This window comes from Eriocheir sinensis, chromosome 63, assembly GCF_024679095.1.
Source record: "Eriocheir sinensis breed Jianghai 21 chromosome 63, ASM2467909v1, whole genome shotgun sequence".
NCBI classification, from domain to species: domain Eukaryota; kingdom Metazoa; phylum Arthropoda; class Malacostraca; order Decapoda; family Varunidae; genus Eriocheir; species Eriocheir sinensis.
The window spans coordinates 3397811-3421085 of NC_066571.1; the positions used below are offsets into that span (position 1 = coordinate 3397811).

The 23275-nt window shown below is 47.7% G+C and overlaps 1 protein-coding gene across 16 annotated transcripts in view; it reads left to right on the forward strand.

The window, feature by feature from the left end:
* The window catches only part of LOC126986861 (serine/threonine-protein phosphatase 6 regulatory ankyrin repeat subunit B-like), a 124462-nt gene extending 103255 nt beyond the window's left edge, over positions 1-21207 (forward strand). For 5 of the 16 annotated variants that reach the window (XM_050843313.1, XM_050843317.1, XM_050843322.1 and 2 more), the window contains 12 exons: positions 802-922; positions 1542-1708; positions 2266-2443; positions 5225-8704; positions 8941-9162; positions 9976-10179; positions 12692-12792; positions 13415-13605; positions 14081-14299; positions 16392-16612; positions 18404-18487; positions 18799-21207. In XM_050843313.1, the coding sequence (XP_050699270.1) occupies positions 802-922; positions 1542-1708; positions 2266-2443; positions 5225-8704; positions 8941-9162; positions 9976-10179; positions 12692-12792; positions 13415-13605; positions 14081-14299; positions 16392-16612; positions 18404-18487; positions 18799-18990 (5380 nt within the window). In that variant the 3' untranslated portion in view covers positions 18991-21207. The other 11 variants (XM_050843320.1, XM_050843316.1, XR_007739997.1 and 8 more) reach the window with 11 other exon arrangements.
* Positions 21208-23275: the final 2068 nt, after the last annotated feature.

Genomic DNA, 23275 nt, shown 5'->3' on the forward strand with positions numbered 1-23275 from the left:
TACACTTTTTAAAACCATTGTCTATAATTATACACTTCCCCTTCCTTCCCCCTCTCTTTTCCTCTTTTTCAATTTTTATTCTCTTTCTTTCTCTTTTATTTTTTCCTTCATGCATATATTCCTCTCTCTCTCTCTCTCTCTCTCAGAATACTTAATAATACGCTTTTCCCTCGTAGCTACGCATATTCTAACGATTGAATAAATATATGGACTCTGAAAATATACAACTTAACTATGATATTGATGTTTATAATCATGTATGTATGTATGTATGTATGTAGGTAAGGATGAATGAATTAATGTGTGTTTGAATAATAATATCTTTCTTTGTTATTCTTTACTCGTAGCATTTCACACACCTTGACATTTAATTAACACAGCGTTGCCAAGTATAGCATTCTTAAACACGACGGTAGATACAAACCCACGACAGATTTTTTTCTCCTGCTATTTATACCCAGTTAAGTTTCTTTTTTTCTATATTCACACGTTCCATCCTGCACAGGGGAGTGGATCTATCGTAAGGGGCTATTACACAGGACAAATTTTCCGTGGATCTTCAGTCAAACCACGATTTCCGCTGGCATGGTTCTCATATTTCCGTGGTTTTCTGACGTGTCCACGATCTTCCAAAGCTACGGTAGAGTTCCTTGAAGGACGGCGGTATTACTCACCATCATCATCAGCAGCAATAACAAGAAACAAATGCGAACTACGCCAGCGGAAATCGTGTTTTGACTGAAGATCTACTGAAAATTTGCCCAGTGTAATAGCCCCTTAACTTTCCTCCTCTCCTCCCAGATGGCTGATGTCGATGCGCCCAGACACCGTGAACGCCCCCAACCTAGACGGGAGGTGTCCGCTGCATATCGCCGCCATCAACAATAATATCGAAATGTGCAAGGTGCTCATGGACAAGCAGGTGAGGCGAAGGGGTGTTTGGGGGGCGTGCGCGGGTGTGTTTGTGTTTGGGTGTAATTTTTTGCAGACATGGGCTTCTTTTTTTTTTATTTACAGCAGAGGAGACAGTGCAAGGGCGTAAAAAAAATAATAATAATAATGAAAAAAAAACACCCGCTGCTTACTGCTCCTACTGCTTACCTTTATTATATCTGTGTGTGTGGCTTTATAATCCAATATAACAACAAGGTTCCAAGAGTGTGTAGGCATGTCTTCCTTTCATACATACCCTTGACTTTATTTTTCCATTGTGAACACTTTTTTTGTTTTAGTCACTCGCTGTTAGTTCGTTTTCTGTGGTGTCGTGCTGCTTAGTGTTAACAGGAGAGAGTGGGTGAGGGATGGATGTGGGTGAGGGTGTCAGAGGGAGAGAAAGACAATGAGAAAGAAAGAAACAAACATACAAACAAACAAAGAGAATGAAAGAGAAAATAAACCAGCCGACCAAACCTCAACTAACCTCACTATAACACTGAAAATTACGTGGTTTTCCAATTCTGTATCTGACCTGACCTCTGTACTCTTCCAAGACATTCCTCATTCACACACTAACCCCTGCCACCCCTCCGTCACCCCTTTAGGCGGCGGTCAACCCCATCATGAGGAACTCCCGGGGGCAGCTGCTCACCCCGCTGGACGCCGCCGTGGCTCGCAACAACCGGGGCTGTGCCAAGTACCTCCAGCTGCACGGCGGGGTGGCGGCCTCCAAGCTGACGGACAAACACGCGCTGCAGAAGGCCATGCAGAGGTGGGCGGCCGAGAATACGTTCCTCTTACCTAGTCACTGATTTTCCTTTTTTTAGCATGAGTGTTTTAACAGGGCCCGCATTTAATTGGCAACTACAGGTAACGAAAAATTATGAAAAAATAATGAAAAAAACTCGAATGATTACGTACAATTAGCGAAAAATAGCCTCTCTTACCAACCCCCTTTTTTTATTTTCTCCCTCCTTCTCTGTTCTTTTCATCCTTCCCCTCCTCTACGTCTCTTCTGCTCCTTCTCCTGCTCTTCTTCCTCTTGCTCCTCCTCCTTCCCTGCCTCTCTCTCCACCTTCTTCTCTTCTTCTGCCTCTTCGACTCTCCTCCTATCTCTCTTCTCTCCCTCCTTCCATGCCTCTTTCCACCACTCATTTCCTCCTCCTCCTTCTCCACCTTCTCTGCCTTTGTCCTCTCCTCCTCCTCCTACTACTACTCTTTCTTCCTTACTCTTTCAACCACTCCTCTTCTCCTCCTCTTCCTCCTCCTCCTCCTCTTTCTCCTTCCACTCCCCCTACCTCTTGCTCTTGCCGGTGGTGGTGGCGGCAGCAGGGCGCTAGAGAGCAGTCAGCACGGCAGTGTGGAGGGCGAGGAAGGACTTAGCTCCTCCGCCTCCTCCGTGCACAAGTCGAACCGCTCCACCATGACCGCCTCGCCCGTCAACACCGAGGCTCAGACGGACACCCGCGGCAGCGCTGACGGCGTGGACGGCAGGAGGGACGCGCAGGTGAGTCCAAGCCCGTCCACCTGTCTGCCTGTCTTTCTGTCTAACACTACACACACACACACACACACACACACACACACACACACACACACACACACACACACACACCACCGTTGCCAGATTATCGTACTCGGAGCGTCACATTTACCAGCTTCTCCTCCATAAATATCACCAGAAAACAGGAATAATAAACCATTTCAACAATAAATAGAAATAAATCTCGTTGCTGTGGCCCAGGAAAGTTTTTGGGATGGAAATCGGGAAATATGAGAAACTGAGTACGACAATCTGGCAACGTTGACACACACACACACACACACACACACACACACACACACACACACATACACACACACCTCACTGTCAGCCTTCATATCCTCATTTGATCCATTTTCTTTTCGTTTTATTTATGTTTTTTTTTACGAAGTCTACGCGGTTTTGATTTTCGTTTCCATACATTCAACATTTTACAGGACTTATAATTTATTTCTTTGTTATCGTTTTCATATACCTATTACACACCTTGACATTTCACAAAGTTTTGCCTTGTTTTATATTTTATCAATACTCAGGTCGATACAAACCCTTGGCATATATTTTTTCATATTTTTTTTTTTTTAGTGTTAATTAATTACTATGTTCACACGTCTCATCATACACACCTGGATATCCATTTTTTTTTTACCTGGATTATTTTTTTTTATCTATACTGCTATAATCATACATTCATATATATATTTCATACATTTTTTTATCACACGCAATATATTACACAAAACATAACTTGCCTTTCATTCTTTCTTCTTCCCATCAGTATACCGTAAAGTTCCATTTAGTCTTACCTGTTGAGTAGTGAACCCTCCCCCCCCCCTCCCCAGTATGTACCCTCTTCCCATAAAACTAATTTAGAGGACTTGGTATCAGTGTCTGTTTTCTTCCTTTCTCTATGTAACCTCTCCCTTCCATTGCCATCCCCTCCCTTAACATACTGTGTGTAAGCCAGTTTGTACGCACCCTACCAATTCGTACTTATGTCAGGAAATAATACTCGCGCCCTAGAAATAATAATAATAACAATAATAGTAATAATAATAATAATAATAATAATAATAATAATAATAATAATAATAATAGTAATAATAATAAATACAAAACGTTTTTCAGTGGCAATAGTTAATATCTTATGTGCTTCTTTTTGTTGTTGTTGTTGTTTACTTCCAGACTAGTTTTTTTCTTTGATATGAGTCCTAATTGGAATGGTGCTGCGTACAAATTGGTGAACACTCCCTTAATCTCCCTCTTCCATTTTGCACGTCAAGCCGAGTGTGATTTTGAGTGGTGGTGTTTTTTGCCTGTGATATATATCTTTTTTCAGTCCCTTGACGTGTGTGTTTGATCGCTAATAGACACGATTTTAATGCGTTTTCATGTTTTATATTTCGAATCGTGAGTGACTTTTTTTCGCATTGTGTGTGTGTGTGTGTGTGTGTGTGTGTGTGTGTGTGTGTGTGTGTGTGTTTCTCATTGACGTTTTTATAATGCGTCTTAGCCTCTTTATGAATAGTACTCCCCTTTCTACCTCTCCAAATTTATCTATACTTTCCACTCAACGTGTTTTTGTGTGCATTGTCCCAGAGTGATTTTTTTAGACATGGATTTATTTTTTTACCATACCTCAGTTTTTTGTGTGTGGCTTTATGATCTAGTCTAACAACAAGGTTTCTAGAGTGTATGTAAGTGTGTTTTTGCCTGTTCACTGCCATTATTTTTTGCGCTGTGGCCCTTCTTTTTATTTTAGTCTCCCGCTGTGGAGTTCGTTTTCTGTGGCGTCGCGCTGCGTTGTGTTTCAAGGGGAACTACTCAGGGGATGGTGGGTAGGCTCGATAGCGTGGGGCGTTCATATATAATTAAGTTAGTGCTAGTGTTATTGTTAAGTGTTGTTATAGAAAGGCTTTTATGTATTTGTTCTCGTGTTGGTGTTCTTGCTTTCAATATTCGCTCCATGATATTAATTCCCCTTCATCTATCTTTCTATCTATCCATCTATCTTTTTTTGCTTTCTTTCTATTTATATATCTGTGTATATTCTATCTACCTACCTATTTTATCTTCCTATTTCTATCTATCGCTGTCACTCTCTGTCTGTCTGTAATCTATCAATGCTTAATCTATTTGTCTATCTATCAGTCTATCTATCCGTCTATCTTTATCTTGCTTTCTTCCCTTCTTATCTATCTGTGTATACTCTATCTACCTATCTATTCTATCTTCCTATTTCTATATATCGCTGTCACTGTCTGTGTGTCTAATCTATCAATGCTTAATCTATTTGTCTGTCTATCTATCTATCTATCTGTCCATCTCTCCTTTATCAGCTTGTGTCTTTGTGCATTTTTATTCTTGGTTTCCCGCGCTTCTTCTCTCCGTCTCCTTGGTGTTCTTGTTTTCCTAAACCGTCCGGGATTATAAACGCGTTACCCCTAAAAATAATATTGTAAAGCCCAGGCTCCCTTAGGAATAATCATAGAAAATAGATAGATTATAGTAGACTTAACAAATAACGATGATACGAATAAATAACAAAAGCCTAACCCCTTAAACTCCCTTCAATTAGTCGAGAGAATGATAGAAAAGGCAGTCAATAATAGTTAAGACATCCATTCCATTACCTAACCCACTTTTCCATTCATCAATTCTCACTATTTCATTATTATTACGTTTTGTACTATTCCTTCTCTGTGACCCTTGACCTCCGTGACTCTCCCGTGACCTCACCTCCAGACCGCCACCTCGGAGGTCAACATTCGCAAGCTTGTCATGGAGGAAGTGGCCGCGGAGGAGAAGGAGGTGGAGGAGGCAAAGAAGAAACGCCTGGAGGAGGAAGGAGGGGAAGGAACCGAAGGAGGGGACGCCGAGGAAGGGGAAGAGGGTGAAACAGAGAAGGAAGGGGAGGAGGCAGACGATGGGAGGGAAAGTGTGGGGAAGGAAGAGGCGCAGTTGGTAGGAGCGGAGGGAAAAGGGAAGAGTAGGGGAGTGGAGAGTGGAGAAGAGGTAGATGAGGATGGGGAGGAAGAAGGGGAAGATGGGACAGAAAGTGGAAAGGCTTCAGCGAGGAGGAAGAAGGAAGGGCAGGGAAGTGTAGAAGGAGAGGATGGGGAGGAAGAAGGAGAAGATGGGATAGAAAGTGGAAAGGCTTCAGCGAGGAGGAAGAAGGAGGGGCAGGGAAGTGTAGAAGGAGAGGATGGGGAGGAAGAAGAAGAAGATGGGACAGAAAGTGGAAAGGCTTCAGCGAGGAGGAGGAAGGAAGGGAAGGGAAGTGTAGAAGGAGATGATGGGGAGGAAGAAGGGGAAGATGGGACCAAAAGTGGGAGTTCTTCAGCTAGGAGGAAGGGAGGGAAGGGGAGTGTAGAAGGAGAAGATGGGGAGGGAGAAGAGGAAGACGTCGGGGAAGAGGAAATGAAAGAGGGGAAGGGGGTTACAGTCTCGGGAAAAAGTGGAAGAAAGAGCAGAACAGGAAAAGAGGAAGAGGGAGAAGAGGAAGACGAAGATGTAGATGGAAGACCGAGTGTGAAAGGGAAAAAGAAAAGAAAGGATGAGGATGAAGAGGATGAAGAAGTAGACGAAGAGGAAGAAGAGAGAGAAGGAAGGAAAAGCGGGAAAGCATCAACGAAGAGCGCAAAGAAGAAAGGAAGAAGAAGGAAAGAAAGCACCGAGGAAGAAGAAGAAGAGGAAGAGGAAGAGGAGGAAGAAGTCGATGAAGATGAAGAAAGTGAAAGAGAAACAAGGAAGCCAGCAAGAAAAGGAGGAAAGAGGAAAGGAATTAGAGGAAAAGAAGGAGAAGAAACGATTGAGGAAGAGGAAGAAGACGAGGAAGAAGAAGAAGAAAATGAGAGGATGAGGAGTAAAAAATCAACTACAGGAAGGAAGAGAGGAGGGAAGAAGGGGTCAAGGGAAGACGAGGAGGAGGAGGAAGAGGAAGAGGAAGAAGACGATGAAAATGAAGAAAATGAGAGGATTAGGAGTAAGAAATCAACCGCAGGAAGGAAGAGAGGAGGGAAGAAGGGATCAAGGGAAGAAGAGGAGGAGGAGGAAGAGGAAGAGGACGAGGAAGAGGGAAGAGCAGGAGGAAGAAGCAGGAAATCCACAGCAGGAAGAAGGAAAGGGAACATTGGCTTGGAGAGGGAAGATGAAATGGAAGAGGAAGAGGAAGAGGAGGAGGTAAGAGGAAAGGGCAGCAGGAAATCAACTGGCGGAAGAAGAAGAGGAAAATCGGAAGACATGGAAGATGAAGAGGAAGAGGAACGAAGAGGAGGAAGCAGAAGTCGGAAGTCAACAGGAGGATTAAGAAGAGGAAAAGGATCAAAGGAAAGAAGAGATAAAACCAGGGAAGAAGAGGAAGAGGAAGAGGAAGACGAGGAAGAAAGGGAAGGAAAGAGAAGCAGAAAATCGACAGGCGGCAGAACAGGGAGAAGGTCAAGAGGAAGAGAAGTAGGGAGTGGAGAAGAGGAAGAGGAAGAAGAGGAAGAATGGGAAGGAAAGAGGAGCAGAAAATCGACGGGAGGCAGAGCAGGGAGACGGTCAAGAGGAAGAGAAGTAGGGAGTGGAGAAGAGGAAGAGGAAGAGGAGAGGGGAGGTCGAAAAAGCACCAAAGCCTCAGGGAAACTTAGCAAGAGGAAAGGAGGAAGAGGAAGAGACCTGAGTAAAGAGGAAAGTAGAGAGGGAAGCAAGAGTAGGAGGTCGACGCCTGGGAGAGGAAAGAGGTCGGTAGAGAGGGACGAAATGAGTGGGGAGGGAGACCAAGAGGAAGAGGAAAGAGGAGCTAGGAGGAGTGGGAAATCAGCCGCAGGGGGAAGTAGAGGGACTGGAAGAAGAAGAAGGAAGGAAGAGGAAGAGGAAGATGGTGAGAGGATTAGCAGGAAGGGAACAAGTAAAGGAGGAAGAGGAAGCAGGAGATCCAGGGAAGAGGAAGACTACGAAGAGAGGACAGAGTCTGCTGAGGAGGAGGAGGAAGACGGAAGAAGAGTAACTAAGGAGAAACTGCAACAAAGAAGTAGAGGAAGGAAAGGAGAGGAAGAGGAAGAGGAGGAGGTCACGGAGACGCAGGGAGAGACAACGGCGACGCAGGAGTCTGAAGAAGTAACGACAGGAACTCAGGAGGAGGGGGAGGAAGGCATGTCGGGAACCCCAGAAGAGGAAGCATCACAGACCGACGAGGCTGCCCGGAAGATGGAAGAAGAGGAGGAAGAAGAGGGAGAGGAGTATGCTGACGTGCAGAGGCCAATGAGCAAGGCGGAGAAGAAGGCGGAGAGGAGGCGGAGGAAGAGCCTCAAGATGGCCACGTCTCCTTACGCGGCCAAGACCCCCAAGGCCCGCGTGACGCCCACCCGAGCCAAGAGCAGGTCCATCTCGCGCGAGGGGCGAGGGGCCAGGCTGAACGGCGAGGGAAGGAGGGTCCGCCTGAGCGAGGGGAAGCGAAGCGGCAAGAGGACCGCCGAGGGTGAAGGGAAGCGACAGACGCGGCGGGCGGGGGAGGGCCTCAGCAGGCGGGGCAGCAAGCGGGGCCTCCAGAGCCAGCAGAGCGGTGACTGGTACTCCGAGCAGGACGGCAAGCAGGGGCAGGGCAAAGTGAGGGGCGGGGTGGGAGACGGACGGGAAGGAGTGGGAGGGAAGAAGCCCGTACGGAAGGTTGGGGTAGTGGCGCCCCGTGGGAAGGGCGAGGCCAGCACCAGCCCGGGGGAGGAGGAGTGGGGCGAGGCGGAGTACACTTCGCCGGAGGGCGTGACCTGGAATGGCGAGGTCCTGACTAACGGCTTCGGGGGAGAGGAGGAGGAGGAGGAGGGCGAGGGGGGTGAATCTCTCAGCGGCGAGGAGGGTCACGGGCTCATGAACGGGGAGGGCGCGGAGGGCTGGCAGGGGGAGCGTCAGCCTGTGGGGCCCAAGAGGTCACGAATGCGCCCTAAGTCAGCGGTGCGGCCCAGCGTCTTGAGCCGCCGCAGGGACAGTCGAGGGGCCTTGGGCGGCGCAGGAGGGCGCGGGAAGGCCAGACGGACAGGCCAGGGGAAGGTACGGGCGTGGGAGGACGGCCGAGGCTCCAACCACCGAGTAAACATCTCCAGCGACCTTCCCCCCGGGGATGAGCGGACACACGAGATGCTGCTCGAGTCTAGCGGACGAGACTTCCTGGCGGTGGAGGACGCGGCACCTCGTCTGCCCTCGCCCAGCTCCACGCACGGCAGGGACACCGGCGACTCCGGCTTCAAGGTATAGTCGCCCCCATACTGCCCCCACCGGAGGCTCGGGACCCTCAGGGGTACTCACTTCCATTGAGCCCGGCACGCGGGACTCCCGGAGCCTTGTGTTGCTTCTTGACCTGCATGTCTCTTGAGTTAGTAGCGCAGCACGAGCGTCCTGGCATAGTGGGTGTTGAGGCACCGCCGCCGCACCGCACGTCCCACCCCGCCCCGCCACCCACTACCTCACCCCCCTCCCACCCACAGGAGTCGGCCTTCAGCGACGGGCTGGCCGTTGGGCGGGAGTCTGACGTGGAGGGACTCACCGACCCGGAGCGGCACACGGAGGACGAGGAGGACACGGAGGCGGGCCGGCGAAGGACTCGAACCCGCCGGAGGAAAGAGAAGCATCGCGCGAGGAGCGGAGAGGATCAGCTTGACCTTGACAGCCAGGTGAGGGGCAAGCTGCCGGCTTTGGACCCCCGCAAGGTGAGGACACCCCCACGGGACGGGGGCGCGTGTGTGTGGATCTTTGCATTTATTTCCCCTGTCACCCCCTTGAGTAACCCGCCCTCCCTCTCCCTCCACGTCATGCTGAAATAGTTTTTTTTTTGTGTGTGTGTGTGTGGTGTGTTTGATGTGAGTGTTTGTTTCAATTTCTACCCACCCATTTCGCCCCTTCCCCTCCCCTCCCTTCCCCTCACCGTGTTACCTGAGAATGCTTTCCCGCCACCTGGGCCAGTGTTCCCTCTATGCCGCCACACCTGTGCGGCCACTCGTCAGTCAGTCCGTCAGGTGCCACCCGCTTATATTCCTCCACGTCCATCACGTGCACACGGTCACTCGTAATCACACGCTCACTCATAATAAAGTCCACTGAGTCTGAGTTACTTTATTATGCAGACTAAGTCGAAACACAGACTAACTTATTATTTAACTGCCTTTTTGATATACTTGAATATATAGATTAAGATGCAGCACATGGTAACATAATACTGAACTGCTACTGATGTACTGTAGTAATGACGTAGGTTAAGGTGCAGCACTTTCTAACACAATACTGAACTGCTCTGCGCTACACTTAAAGACGTAGGATAAGACGCACACGCTTCCACACACAGCACGTGACGAGATCCATTGCGTACAGGGATGTGAAGCTAGAGGGAACACTGCCCCCCGTATTCCCTTTCCTGACCCTATGACTACATTGCCACCCCCCTACCCTCCTATCTTACCCCTTTGCCTCGCTCCCCGCCGTGCCCCGCTTCTCCCTCCCTGCTCCCTGCCTCCCCTGACGAGCAGACGGGAGGCGCGGGTCGGAGGCAAGGGAGGCTGAACGGCGTGAAGGGAGGTAACATTGCCGACACGGTGAAGGGCGACGAGGAGGAGGAACTCGACGAAGGAGACGTAGACGCCCTGAGGAAGATGGGAATCCTGACCCACCGGCGGCCAGGGATGAGGAAGGGACGGGTGAGGAGCGGCACCATGAGTGGGGGCCCGAAGAAGGTAAGGACAGGAGGGAACGGACCAGGCAGGCGAGGTGAACGGGGGCTCTGGGATGAGGAAGGAAAGTAGAAAGAAGACGCTGGGATGGGAAAGGAAAGGAAAGAAACGGAGATAAGGGAACGAAGAAAGGTGTAGAGAGAACGGAGCAGAAACGCGAGGTGAACAAGGACACTAGGATGAGATAGGAAGGTTAGGGAAGGAGGGAGATAAAGAAAAGACGGGGTAGGAAGGCAAGGTGAACTGAGACGCTGGGGTAAGAAACGGAGATAAGGGAACGAAGGAAGGTGTAGAGAGAACGGAGCAGAAACGCGAGGTGAACAAGGACACTAGGAAGGGATAGAAAGATGAGGGAAGGGAGGGAGATAAAGAAAAGACGGGACAGGAAGGCAAGGTGAACCGAGACGCTGGGATAAGAAACGGAGATAAGGAAACGAAGGAAGGTGTAGAGAGAACGGAGCAGAAACGATGAACAAGGACACTATAAAGGATGGGATAGGAAGGTTAGGGAAGGGAGGGAGACAAAGACGGGGCAGGAAGGCAAGGTGAACTGAGACGCTGGGGTAAGAAACGGAGATAAGGGAACGAAGAGAGGGAGAGGAGGAACGAAGCAAGAAGATGAGGAGAACTGAGAAAATGGGGACGTTGAGGTTGTAAGGGATAATATAGGATGAGAAAAGAAGGCAATGGAACAAGGGAAGATAGAGAACTGAGTAGGAAAATGAACGCTGTAAAGTAAAACAGGGATACCAGGATGAGAACTGAGGTCAGAACATTAAAAAAGATAGAAGAGGACTGCATAAGAAACTAAGGGGTACAGGGAGCGTAGCCAAAGACCCCAAAGATAGAAGAAAGGGAGGGAATGAAGGAAAGAAAAGAACACTAGGGCGAGGTAGAGAAGTGAGAAGGAGGACAAAAAGTAATATATATGATGGAAAAGGGAGAAGAGGAGATGTAGAAAAAAAATAGAAAGGAAAGGCATAAAAGATAGGAGAAATATATTTAATTAAGAGCAAGGAGCCAGTACAATATAAAGTTAGATAAGCAATAAGGTAACGCATATATTAAGAGATGAATACCAGAACATACAGGTTAAAAAGAGGGGTGAAAGGGTACGAGGAAACAGAAAGAGGATTGCAGTTGGTTAAGTAAAGGGAGTTTAGGACGTAGAAAGGTAGAAGAGAATGGCTGAAAAAAATAAGGAGCATCAGAAAAGGAGAAATGATTGGTGAATAGAAGCGGATGCAGGATAATGCTGAAGGATGATTAGGAACACCACGATCGAAAGGGAATGTCGAAAAATAACGAAAATGCAAGAGAACGTAGAATTAATCACAGTGAAAATAAGCATTATCACGATAGAAAGGAATTAAATATAAAGAACATTCAGAAAACAGGTAAACGGCATGATGATAGAAATACATGAGCGAAAAGACAGGTAAGTAGTGTTGAAAAGAAGCATAGGTGGACAATAAGGATGAAGACTAAGGTCAGAGTTCGATACCAGTCCTCGATCTCGCCACCAAGACCAACACGTCCGAACAGCCGCGTAAGACAAAGACCTGTGTTGGTGTGCTCTTATGTGTTCGGAGGTGGATACTGCAAGAGGGTTTGAGTTGTGACGTTCCCGTGTGTTTCAGTCCTTTTCCTATAGGCTTTGAGTTGCCCTTATGTGGATACTGTAAGAAGTTTTGTGTTGTGATGTTCCCCGTGTGTTCAAATCTTCTTTGTATGTGCTTAGAGGGGCCTTGATGTTCTCCGCAAGGGTCCTCTATGCTTGGGGTGTGCTGTGTGCTCTGATGTGCCTCTGTGTGTGCTCTGATGTGCCTAGTGTGCTTATGAGAAGGTCCCTTTGTGCCCTAAACTTCATGTGTTTGTCCTGTGTGCTGGTTTTGTGTCCCAGTTTTGTGTGTGTTTTGTGTGCTGAGGTTTATGTGTTCAGGTTTTTTATAGTAGTGGTTGTAGTAGTAACAGTAGTAGTAGCAATAGCAGTAGTAGTAGTAGTAGTAGTAGCAGTAGTAGTAGTAGTAGTAGTAGTAGTAGTAGTAGTAGTAGAAGTAGTGTTAGTGGTAGTAGAAGAAATGGTAATAGTAGTAGTTGTTGTAGTAGAAGCAGTTTTAGAAGGAGTAATTTTAGGAGTGGAAAGTAGTAGTAGTAGTAGTAGTTTTAGAAGAAGGAGGAGTAATTTTAGGAGTGAAAAGTAGTAGTAGTAGTAGTCATAATAGTAGTAGTAGTAGTAGTAGTAATAGTAGTAGTAATAGTAATAGTAATAGTAGTAGTAGTAGTAACAGTATAGCAAGAGTAGTAGAGCTAATAATACTATACTTAATATATGAATATCATCCACATAAAATATCAAGCCTTGTACCATGGTTGCAGTTACTAATTGTTCACAACACATGAGTCACCTGTGCTTCCCTTACGCCGTCAGTTCTGCTAACTTCTCTCCGCTCCCCAGCCATCTCTCCCTCTCCCCCCTTCCCTCCCCCCCTTACTCACTGTCTACTGCCCTCAGGTGGAGAGCATGGACTCCAGCATGAGGCGGAAGGCGCGGAAGATGGCGTCGCCCTCCACGGAGGTGTCCATCACGCAGGCGATGCAGAACACCATGAGGAAGTGAGTGGCGGGGAAGGTAGGGGGGAGGGACGTGACGTGTGTCTTGAGATGAGAGGGGGAAGGAATCTAAAAGTTGTGCTGATCTCGTGCTCGTCATTCAGGCACGGCAGTGATAGTGGCGAGGCAGGCTGGTGTGCTGTATGTAATCGGGAGAGAAGGAGGAAAATCAAAGGGTGATTTTTTGGTTAATATCACTCAGTCTAAGTGGCGAGAGAGACTGGTGGGTGTGTGTGGTGGAGGGGGCGGGAGTAGGAGTATACTGATTTTTTACAGGGCACTTAGTATCACATAATTAGTCGTACAAAGCATTATACCTACATTAAATATTTGAGATTAATAGAACACTTCTTTAATTAGGAAGGCAATGGTTACTTGCTGCATGGAGAGGTGCACGGAGGAACAGGAAGGGACTGCTTCTTTAGAGTGTTTTGTGTTGCTAAATATGAATCTTTGGACCAGGGTACAGTCTTGGTAAGGCAGACGCAGTATAATCTACTCAGTTGTTGAGGTATTGTTTGAGTGCTAAGCGTGGAGGACATGGGAAGGGAAAGTTGTGTTAGCCACGAGTTGGCAGGTCTTAAGCCATCACCAGCATGTGTCTCACGCCCGTCCCTTGCCACAGATACGCTCTGGAGCGGCGCCTCTTCCAGCAGCTGCTGGAACTGAAGCGTGTACAGATCCGCAACTCACGCGCCAACGAGCACGTGCTTATCAAGCGCATGGTGGACGGCTTCCAGAAGGAGGGCACGCTTCTGGGCCTGCGGGGCTACGCCGGACCCTTCAACTTCAACAGCTACGAAAAGTACCTCTACGGTGCGTGAAAGGGGGGTGCACGGGAGGCAGTAGGGAAGGGTGGATGGCTGCCTGGCTACACGACTGCTTAGCTGACATGGATGACTAAATGAATAATTATATGATTCTTTTCAGCTGATGTCTGTATGTGTGGTTGGGTGACATGACTAAGAACTGGATGAACTGTTATTTGACTGCCTTGACCTAATCATGTGTTGATTATATACCGTCCAGTATCGATGCACAATGAACTACCTGTGTGGGAGAGTAGACCTTACTGCCGTGATGTGAATACCTCGACAACCCTCTCAGCCTTACATCCTTTATCCTTCCTTTCCTCCTTCAGATCAACTAATGTTCCTGCAGAGTGCCCAGAGTGTCGAGATGAACACCTAACCTGCGCGGAAGAGCAGACTGAACCAGTGTGATGTGCATTCCTAGCTATATAAACAACCTTCACAGTTTCGCATCCTTCATCCTTCCACTCCTCCTTCAGATCAGCTCCGGTTCCTGCAGAGCACCCAGGGCGTCAAAATCCCCGCCTTCCGCCCCTCGGACGACGTGGAGAAGCTGAGCCGCGCCATTCGCCGCGCGGAGATCAAGGAGCTGCCTGACCCCCTGCAGAACAACCTGGACGCCCACACCTGCAACCACACCACGCACCGCTGCCACCACGCCGCCCACGCCTACACCGGCATACCCTGCGCCGCCTACAGTGAGTCATGCTTAAAGGAGGAGGAGGAGGAGCAAAGACGAGCTGAGATGAGTAGGAGATTGAAAGGAAGGAAGATTTGGAGGATGAAGAGTAGGGAAAGGTAAAGTTGGGGGCGTAGAGGAAAAATTCTAACTAGGAGTATAGGATGAGAGGCGTATAGAAAACAAGTTATTACAAGGTTATCGCAAGGAGGATAACAGAAGGGAAGAAACTAAGCATAAGAAGACGCAAAAGGCTGAAAATGACTATAGAAGGATGACGAAATATATGATGTGTAGTGACGACAATGAAAAGGATGGATAGTGAAAGGTTTGTACAGGAAATAAAAGGAATGTGAGGCACAAGCGAGGGACGAAAAGGGAGGTTTGGAAAATAAAGATTGTACGAGGAATTTAAGCTAGGAGATAAAAGGGGTCGAGGAAGCTTGATCGAAGTTTATAAATGGATGAAGGGCTTTAATAAGGATAATATTAATAAGGTTCTGATGATAAGAGAACCGGGTAGGACACGTAGTAATGGGATTCAAGTGGACAAATTCAGATTCAACAAGGAAATAGGCAAGAATTGGTTTACCAACAGAGTGGTGGCTGAGTGGAACAGGCTTGGCACTCAGTATGTGTGTGCCAATACGATAGACACATTAAAAAAATAGGTAAATTCATGGATAGTGATGTTAGGTGGGGTTAGGTTCACAGGAGCAGGCTTGTACGGACCCACTGACCTCCTACAGACTCCTTATGTTCTTTATGTTCTGATGTTCTTAAAAGGTGAGGATGAGAATGAAGGAACCACGTGACTGGAGATGAGATAAGAGATGTAAAGACAAAAAAGAAAAAGGGGAAAGGGAGGAAAAATGAATAAGAGGAAAAAATAGACAGAAAAATAGGAAGCTAAAGTGAGGATCAGCAAAGTTTAAGAAAATGAAATGAAGGAAAACAGGAAAGGGATAATATATGAAGTAAGTACTAGAGAAGGAGAGGTTGAGAGAGAGAGAGAGAGAGAGAGAGAGAGAGAGAGAGAGAGAGAGAGAGAGAGAGAGAGAGAGAGAGACTGTACAGGTGATGTTAAGAGATGTACAGGTGATGTTAAGAGATGTACAGGTGATGTTAAGAGATGTACAGGTGATGTTAAGAGATGTACAGGTGATGTTAAGAGATGTACAGGTGATGTTAAGAGATGTACAGGTGATGTTAAGAGATGTACAGGTGATGTTAAGAGATATACAGGTGATGTTAAGAGATATACAGGTGATGTTAAGAGATATACAGGTGATGTTAAGAAATGTACAGGTGATGTTAAGAGAAGGAAGCTGGTAGTGTGCACTGTCTGGTCCTGTGTGTGTACGTGCATGTGTATGTCAGCATGTGTACTAATCCTATCCTCACTCCTTTCTTCCACCTTCCCTTCTTCCTCCCCCTCCCTCCTTTTACCCTTCCCATCTTCCTCCCCCCTCCGTTCTTGCTCTTCCTCCCCTTCCTTCCTTCCTCCCTCCTTCCCTCTTCCTCCCCCCTTCCCCCTTCTCCTTTCCTTCTTCCACCCTCCCTCCTTCCTCCCCCTCCCTCCTTTGACCCTTCCCATCTTCCTCCCCCCTCCGTTCTTGCTCTTCCTCCCCTTCCTTCCTTCCTCCTTCTTCCACCCTCCCTCCTTCCTCTCCCTCCCTCCTTTTACCCTTCCCATCTTCCTTCCCCTTCCATTCTTGCTGCTCCCCGCTTCCTTCCTCCCTCCTTCCCTCTTCCTCCCCTCTTCCCCCTTCTCCTTTCCTTCTTCCTCCCTTCCTCCCCTGTCCCTCTTTCCTTCCCCTTCCTCCCATCCCTCCCATTCCCATTCCTCCCCCTCCCCCTTCCTACCCCTCACTCCTTCGCCCCTTCCTTTCCCCCCTTCCTTCCTTCCCTTCTTCCCCTTCTTTCCCTTCATCCCCTCCCCTTTCCCTCCTTTCATTCCTCCTCATCCCTCTTTCTTCCCTCCCCATCCCCCTCCCCCTTCCTCCCTCCTTCCCCTTTCCTCCCCCATTACCCTTCCCACCCCCACTCCTTCCTCCCCTCCCCTCCCTCCTTTCCTCCCCCCTCCTCCCTTACCTTCCGCACCACAACAGTCGGCTACAGGAAGAAGAGGCCCTTCACCACCACTATCAACAACAACAACAACAACAAACAAGTGTCTCTCCCTAAGATCCCGGGGACTCAGTCAGGGGTGGGCGTCGGCTCCCCCGGGCGAGGCCTTGACGGGGGGGGCATCGGGGGGCGCGTGAGGCAGGGGGAGCCGGTGGGCCTGAGGAACTACGACCCCAAGAACCCCCTCACCGTGGAGCTGCAGGTAAGGGGGGTGGGGGGCAGGGGAGGGGAGGGAGGGGGGGGGAAGATTTATTTTTTTGTAATGTCTTTTTGGGGTTATATTTTTTCTTTCTCATCATGTTTGTTTCTTTCTTAGTGTTCTCTCTCTCTCTCTCTCTCTCTCTCTCTCTCTCTCTCTCTCTCTCTCTCTCTCTCTCTCTCTCTCTCTCTCTCTCTCTCTCTCTCTCTCTCTCTCTCTCTCTCTCTCTCTCTCTCTCTTTTTGTGTGTGCATGGAATTAAAGTTTATGGAAGTGGATTCTTTTATTTCCTTTCATTTTTTTACTAGATTATTATTTTCTTCTTCCTCATCTTTGTGTTTTTAGTTTCCTTGTCTCTCTCTTTCTTTTTCTCACTTCTCTGTGTGTGAGAGAATGTAGTTTGTGAACGGATTTTTTTTTAACTTTCATTTTGTTATTTTCTATCTCATTTTGTGGTTGTTTCTGGGTTTGTTTTACACCTGTACTTTTCCCTCTCTCTCCAAGCCAATCACCACCTGTATATAACCTGCACCTGATGACCCTAATGAACGTGACTCGGTGTATGTATATAGAAATACGTGTGTGCAGCGGCCTCTTGGTTTGACCTTTTCTCTATACCTCTCACCCGTGGATCCTTTGTCTCGTTCACCGTGTACCAAGACAGACACACCTGACCTATGTCCCACCTGTCCCCCTGTTCTTCCCGACCCCCACTTCGACTCCCACAGCGGACAGCGGTCACCTCGTTGTACGGAGCTAAGGGACCCCTCCAGCCGCTGCTCCCTCCCTCTCTCTGTGTGCCTGTCCATCCTCAGTTCACAGGAGCGATATAAGAATGTGTTTGGTCCCCCCTCGATGTCTATATGTTTGTTTGTTCGTTTATATAATGAGATCAGTTTACGCGAGTTCATTGATCCTTTGATATTTCAAGATGAAAGTTCAAAAGGTTGCTCATAATCGTCGTTTTTGCATTTATTAAGGTTAATGGTAATGATAAATAATGTCTGGTTACAGTTTAGTTTAAATAATTGATTGGTTGAATATTTACGATTTTTCTTGCTGGGATATTTTGTCTCACTTAACGCGCAATAATTCAGTCAATAAAGCAACTCAATTAGTCACTCAATCACTCACTTCTTGTCTTTGTTATTGGTGGCCCCCGCACCGGACTGCACCACCGTTCTTATTGAATAAAAATAAGAATAAATAACGGTACCCCATTTCCTGTAAACACTAACAACATGTACCAAAATCAATAACCAACCAAAATCAACTCACTCAACCAAATAACTAATCTTAACAAGCCAGCCCGAGGACAAATACATTCTTACCCTCCGCCACCTTTCCGTTCCGGGGCTGGGGGGAGAGCCGCCCCAGCGCCCCGCTCCTACTGCTTGTGTCCCGTTTTGCCCTCACTCGACCGCCCCACCGATCACGACACACCCTCGACACTGCACGGGCGGCGGCGGGGCGGCAGGTGCGGGGGCCAGGTAAGGAGGGGAGGGGGGTAGTGCTTAGAAGGGACAGGATGTAGGGTGTGTTATGGAAGACGAGATCACAGGCTGCCCACTGAAGGAGTAAGAGTTTCATAGAGTCTTAATAGAAGTAGCTGTAGTAGTTGTAGAAGTAATAGTAGGAAGTAGTGCTTTTTGGCAAGTATTTTTTCTTCTTTGAATAGTAGTAGAAATAATAGTAGCAGTAGTGGCAGCAACAGTAGTAGCAGTAGCAGGAGTGTTTTGTGTAGTGGGAGTGTGGCGCGGCGTGTAATGTATGGGCCGTCTCCCCCCCCGGACAGCACGGCCAGGCCCGCCAGCAGATTGTCCTGCCCACTGACCTTTTGGATAAGAACAAGAAATACCACCTCACCTTCACCATCAAGGTTCGTCCGGCTGGTAATGAACACTCCTGCATGACTCACGAACACACTCACTCCCTTCCACACACTCCACGCCGCGTCCCGTTGCTTGTGTGATTTACTGTCTGTTGCTCTGTCGGTGTTGGTCATAACCTGATACTGTTGCTGCTCATACGGTTGTCCACCCTTCTCTTACTCTGTCAAGCATGTGTCCGTCCGCATGCTGTCTGGATATCTTGTAGCATACTCCTTTTCTTCTGTCTGTCATTTCTTCGTTTGCCTCTCCTTTTGGTGGCTTTTGGTTCTTAGTTTGCTTGTTTGTGTGTTTCTTTCAGCCTTCGAGTCCCAAGATAAAGGAACAGGAACAGTCCGTGGAGAAGGAGTCACCACTACGGTCCATCTCCGCGCCTGAAATCATGCCCTCAGACACCTCCGCTGAGCCTGACTCCCTCGCCGTGGACGCCCTGGCCTCCGAGACCCGGCAAGACCTCCACTCAGCCCCAGTCGAGACCCGGACGGAAGCCTGAACACCGACTGGAAGCTCTGCCACCAAATGAGTCTGAAGCTGCCTGTTTCTGCCGCGTGTAGAGACCGATGCAGCCGCGGACACTTGGGCCCCCGCTCTTGGCCCTTCCTTCGCCTTCGCCCGTCGTCCTTAACTTCCTTCTGCGGCCCTTCCTTCACCCTCACCTCCGTGTCATATCATCCTTGGGTTACAGAGGACGTGTCAAGATTTTCTCCTGCCCGTTCCCAAGACCACAGAAATGGATAATCTAGTGTCTCTTTTGATGTTGTTGTCCATGACTTAAAAGCCTTCGGGATGTGTTAGGAAGTTTATCGTTTTTTACTCTCGCCCTGTCCCAATTTAGTATTTGATGACCATGTTTTGACGTGCTCCAGGAGAGTTTGGTGACGCGCTTTTAGGGGGTTGGTAAAGAATAGGAACAAGAAAATATAGATTAGGGTAAGAAAGGGAAAATTTAAAGGTTACATTAGGAAGATAAAGTAATGTAAAATAATGTAAGAAGAGGAAAGAATATATAAATAGTAAGAAAGATGGAAAGATTTAGGTAAACAGTACAGGAAGTGAAGCTTGTACGTGTTTGAAAGGAATAGAATCGCTTTTGAATCACAGAGACAAGTCATTGCAGGAAGAGAACGTGCGAGCAGCCAGGTCTGAAGTGTACGTCTTCGATGGTTCAGCGGGCCAATAGGATGTGCGTAGAACAATACATTATTATTATTGTTGTTGTTATTACTATTGATATCATTATTATTGCATGGAGGAGCGCAGGTGAGGAGCATTTACCTGCCTGCCCCCCCCTCCCCCCTCCCCCTGCCACCCTCCACGCCGCGCCGGCTACTCAGGCTCCCCGTGACTGACGTGTACATACTGACATCTTTTCACAGCGAGTCCCCTGTATAAACCCTGCCCCATAGGTGTACATAAATGTCTATTACTCTGTGAGAAGCTGTATAATCTGAATTTCTCAAGCCTTATCGTCTTGGCTACGAAACACTGAAACGTCTGAGACTTTAGGTGATACTCTTGATATTCTTACACTGAAGACGCCGTCGGAACCTTATTTTATATACACATTATAAAAGCCTTTCAAATGTGTACTTTAGGAAAATATTTATTTGAAACATTGTTGACTTTGCCAGTTGTTTGAAGTCTAATAAATTAAGGACGTGTCCAATTATTTGAAGCTTGAGGTGCACTTTATGTGGTCATCTGTGGGGTGAGAAAATATGAATGAATCAGTCGTGTTGTTTGTGTCAGGAAGGAAGCGTGAAGGTGTGCAGCTTAGGTCTGGGACAAGCTACCTAGCCACCTGCAAGGGAAAGGTGCCTCATTAACGTGAACAGGGCAGCTGGTTTGGTATAAGAAAGCGGCCGCAGGTTGGATATATGAGCAAGGGTCCAGGTGAGGTATATGTACACAGTTTCAGGTTAGGTGCACTGTGCAGGTCAGGTAATAATGTAACGCTGCAGGTAATGAAGAATAAACACAACCTAGAGTGCGCTGACGCTAAGCTCCATGCAAGAGAGCGGTGTTACAGGTATCTTCAAAAGCTGCAGTTGTTTAAGAAACTTTGCGTAATAAAGCAAAACGTGTAGCCGAGAAGTGAGGCGCACTACCTAGGCACCTGCAAGGGAAAGGTGCCACATAACGTGAACACGGCAGCTGGTTTGGTATAAGCGGCCGCAGGTTGGATATATGAGCAAGGGTTCAGGTTAGGTATAATACTGGTTTTGTGTCGCTGGACGGTGCTACGAGGCTACCGGCGTGTTCTGGATGTTGGTTGTAATGCACGTCTGTGTTGATGCCCTTGCCAAAAAACTGTTTGTGACGAAGACAGTTTGCAGAATAAGCAGCTTACAATGCCACCCAAATTTCTGGTGTTAAAATTAGGACATGTTCGATATTATAGGCTTCCCACAGATGATCATTTACGGTGTATCCCAAGCTATTACATGTGAGCCAAGTATTTTAAATCTACCGAATACCCTTAATATATATGATGTTCACTGTTATCATATTTATAACGAATCTGAAAACTGTCGACGTGCTGATCGACGCCTCCTGATTCTGAAGACCTTACAGGGCGGTGCTGAATTCACGTCGATCCCTTCATGTTGAGAAAACTATTATTTCGGTGTTGTTTATCAAATACTGGACTCTTAAGGTCAATGTATATGTTTGAATCTATATCATTCTAATAAATACGATGCAAAATAAACTGTCTTCTCAAATATATACCAGCTGAAACGAAGGACAGGAAGATTAGTGGAACCGCCAGGCCAGTGAGCGGCAGTCTGTGGTCCACGCGGGTGACTCGACACGCTGAACTTCTGTCGTGTTTTATGGCGTTTTTCATTGGCTTTGAGTACATTTGTAAGTGTTGCGTGTGTCATTCGTGTTTGTGCTGAGGTGAGGAGGCCATAGCGGATCGGCGTGATGGCGGTGGACGGCGAGGGACGAGGACGAGGACGAGGAGAACCAGGAGGTGAGTGTTGTGTGTTCACGAAGCTTCGGGTGGTGCTTCAGGCGCGCTTCGGGCTTGTTTCGTGTTGTTGTTGATTGTTGTTCTTGTGTTTTCTGTGTTCATGTAAGTATATCAATTTTATGCACTGGGTTGTTATGGTGTTTGTATATTGGCATTGCTTCTTTACCCATGCTGTAACAAACTGCCGATGAAAATTTGACGAGCTCACTCAACCAGCGAACCAGCATCGCCGGATCTCCTGCTTTGCGGGTTATCTGAGTCACCAACGTAGCCTAATGGAGGAAAGAGTACACTGCAGGGTTTGGAGGGAGGAGAGTCCAGGATGATGCAGAGGTGCCAGGCAAGGAAGGCGTTGTGTGCCCTGCGTGTGTGGGGTCCGGGTGGCGGGTGGCTGGCGGGGCGCCGCCTGGCGGCCAGCCTGGACAGTGAGGTAATGAGTGGCGCGTGATAGCCGCCCCTCGTTTTGGCCACGGCTTCTTCCAGGTGGGGCCTGATGGTCGGCCCAGCCCGTTCTGGCGCAGGCGAGTGTTTATAGTGGCGCCATCTTGCATTGGGTCATGCTGCCCCCCGGAACTCGTACTTGATTCGCTTGGACGGCTTCCTCTAGAGTCCGGGTTGATGGGTGGTCTTCAGGACAGCATGTGGGCAGTTTTAAGCCACTCGGCGGTGACCGAAAAATCCGAGTGGTAGCGTGAGGATTCGAACCCGCGTCGTCCATCACGCGGCGAATGTGGGTCCAGTACGCTATCACTTCGGCCACCGCCTACCCATATATATATATATATATATATATATATATATATATATATATATATATATATATATATATATATATATATATATATATATATATGTGTGTGTGTGTGTGTGTGGACAAACATATATTTATATATAGTTATTTATTTATGAGGGGAGATGTATATCTGTGTAAATACACACACACACCGACATCCATCCCCTCCCCACCCACACACACAGACACACACACACACACACACACACACACACACACACACACACACACACACACACACACACACACACACACACACACACACACACACACACACACACACACACACACACACACACACACACACACACACACACACACACACACACACACACACACACACACACACACACACACACACACACACACACACACACACACACACACACACACACACACACACACACACACACACACACACACACACACACACACACACACACACACACACACACACACACACACACACACACACACACACACACACACACACACACACACACACACACACACACACACACACACACACACACACACACACACACACACACACACACACACACACACACACACACACACACACACACACTCTCTCTCTCTCTCTCTCTCTCTCTCTCTCTCTCTCTCTCTATATATATATATATATATATATATATATATATATATATATATATATATATATATATGTATGTATATACACATATAATACGTATAAGTTATATATGATATCCCAAGTATAGGACTAAACCCAAACTGGTTTTGAAAGTAATGAAGGAAAAAGCAGAATGGTTGCGTTAATTGAATTATACGGAGCCGCTGAGGCGTGCAGGACAATAGAGGGGGGGAGGGGGAGGTCACCTGCCTCGCCTGTCCAGGGGAGTTAGGAGACATTCTAATCCTCGGCGGTGAACTGATCCTCGAGGTGCCCGGGCCGGGCGCGGCGCGGCAAAGCCTCCGTGATGAACACACGCAGGGACGTGTCCGGGGGCGGGACTGGTGGGGTTGTGT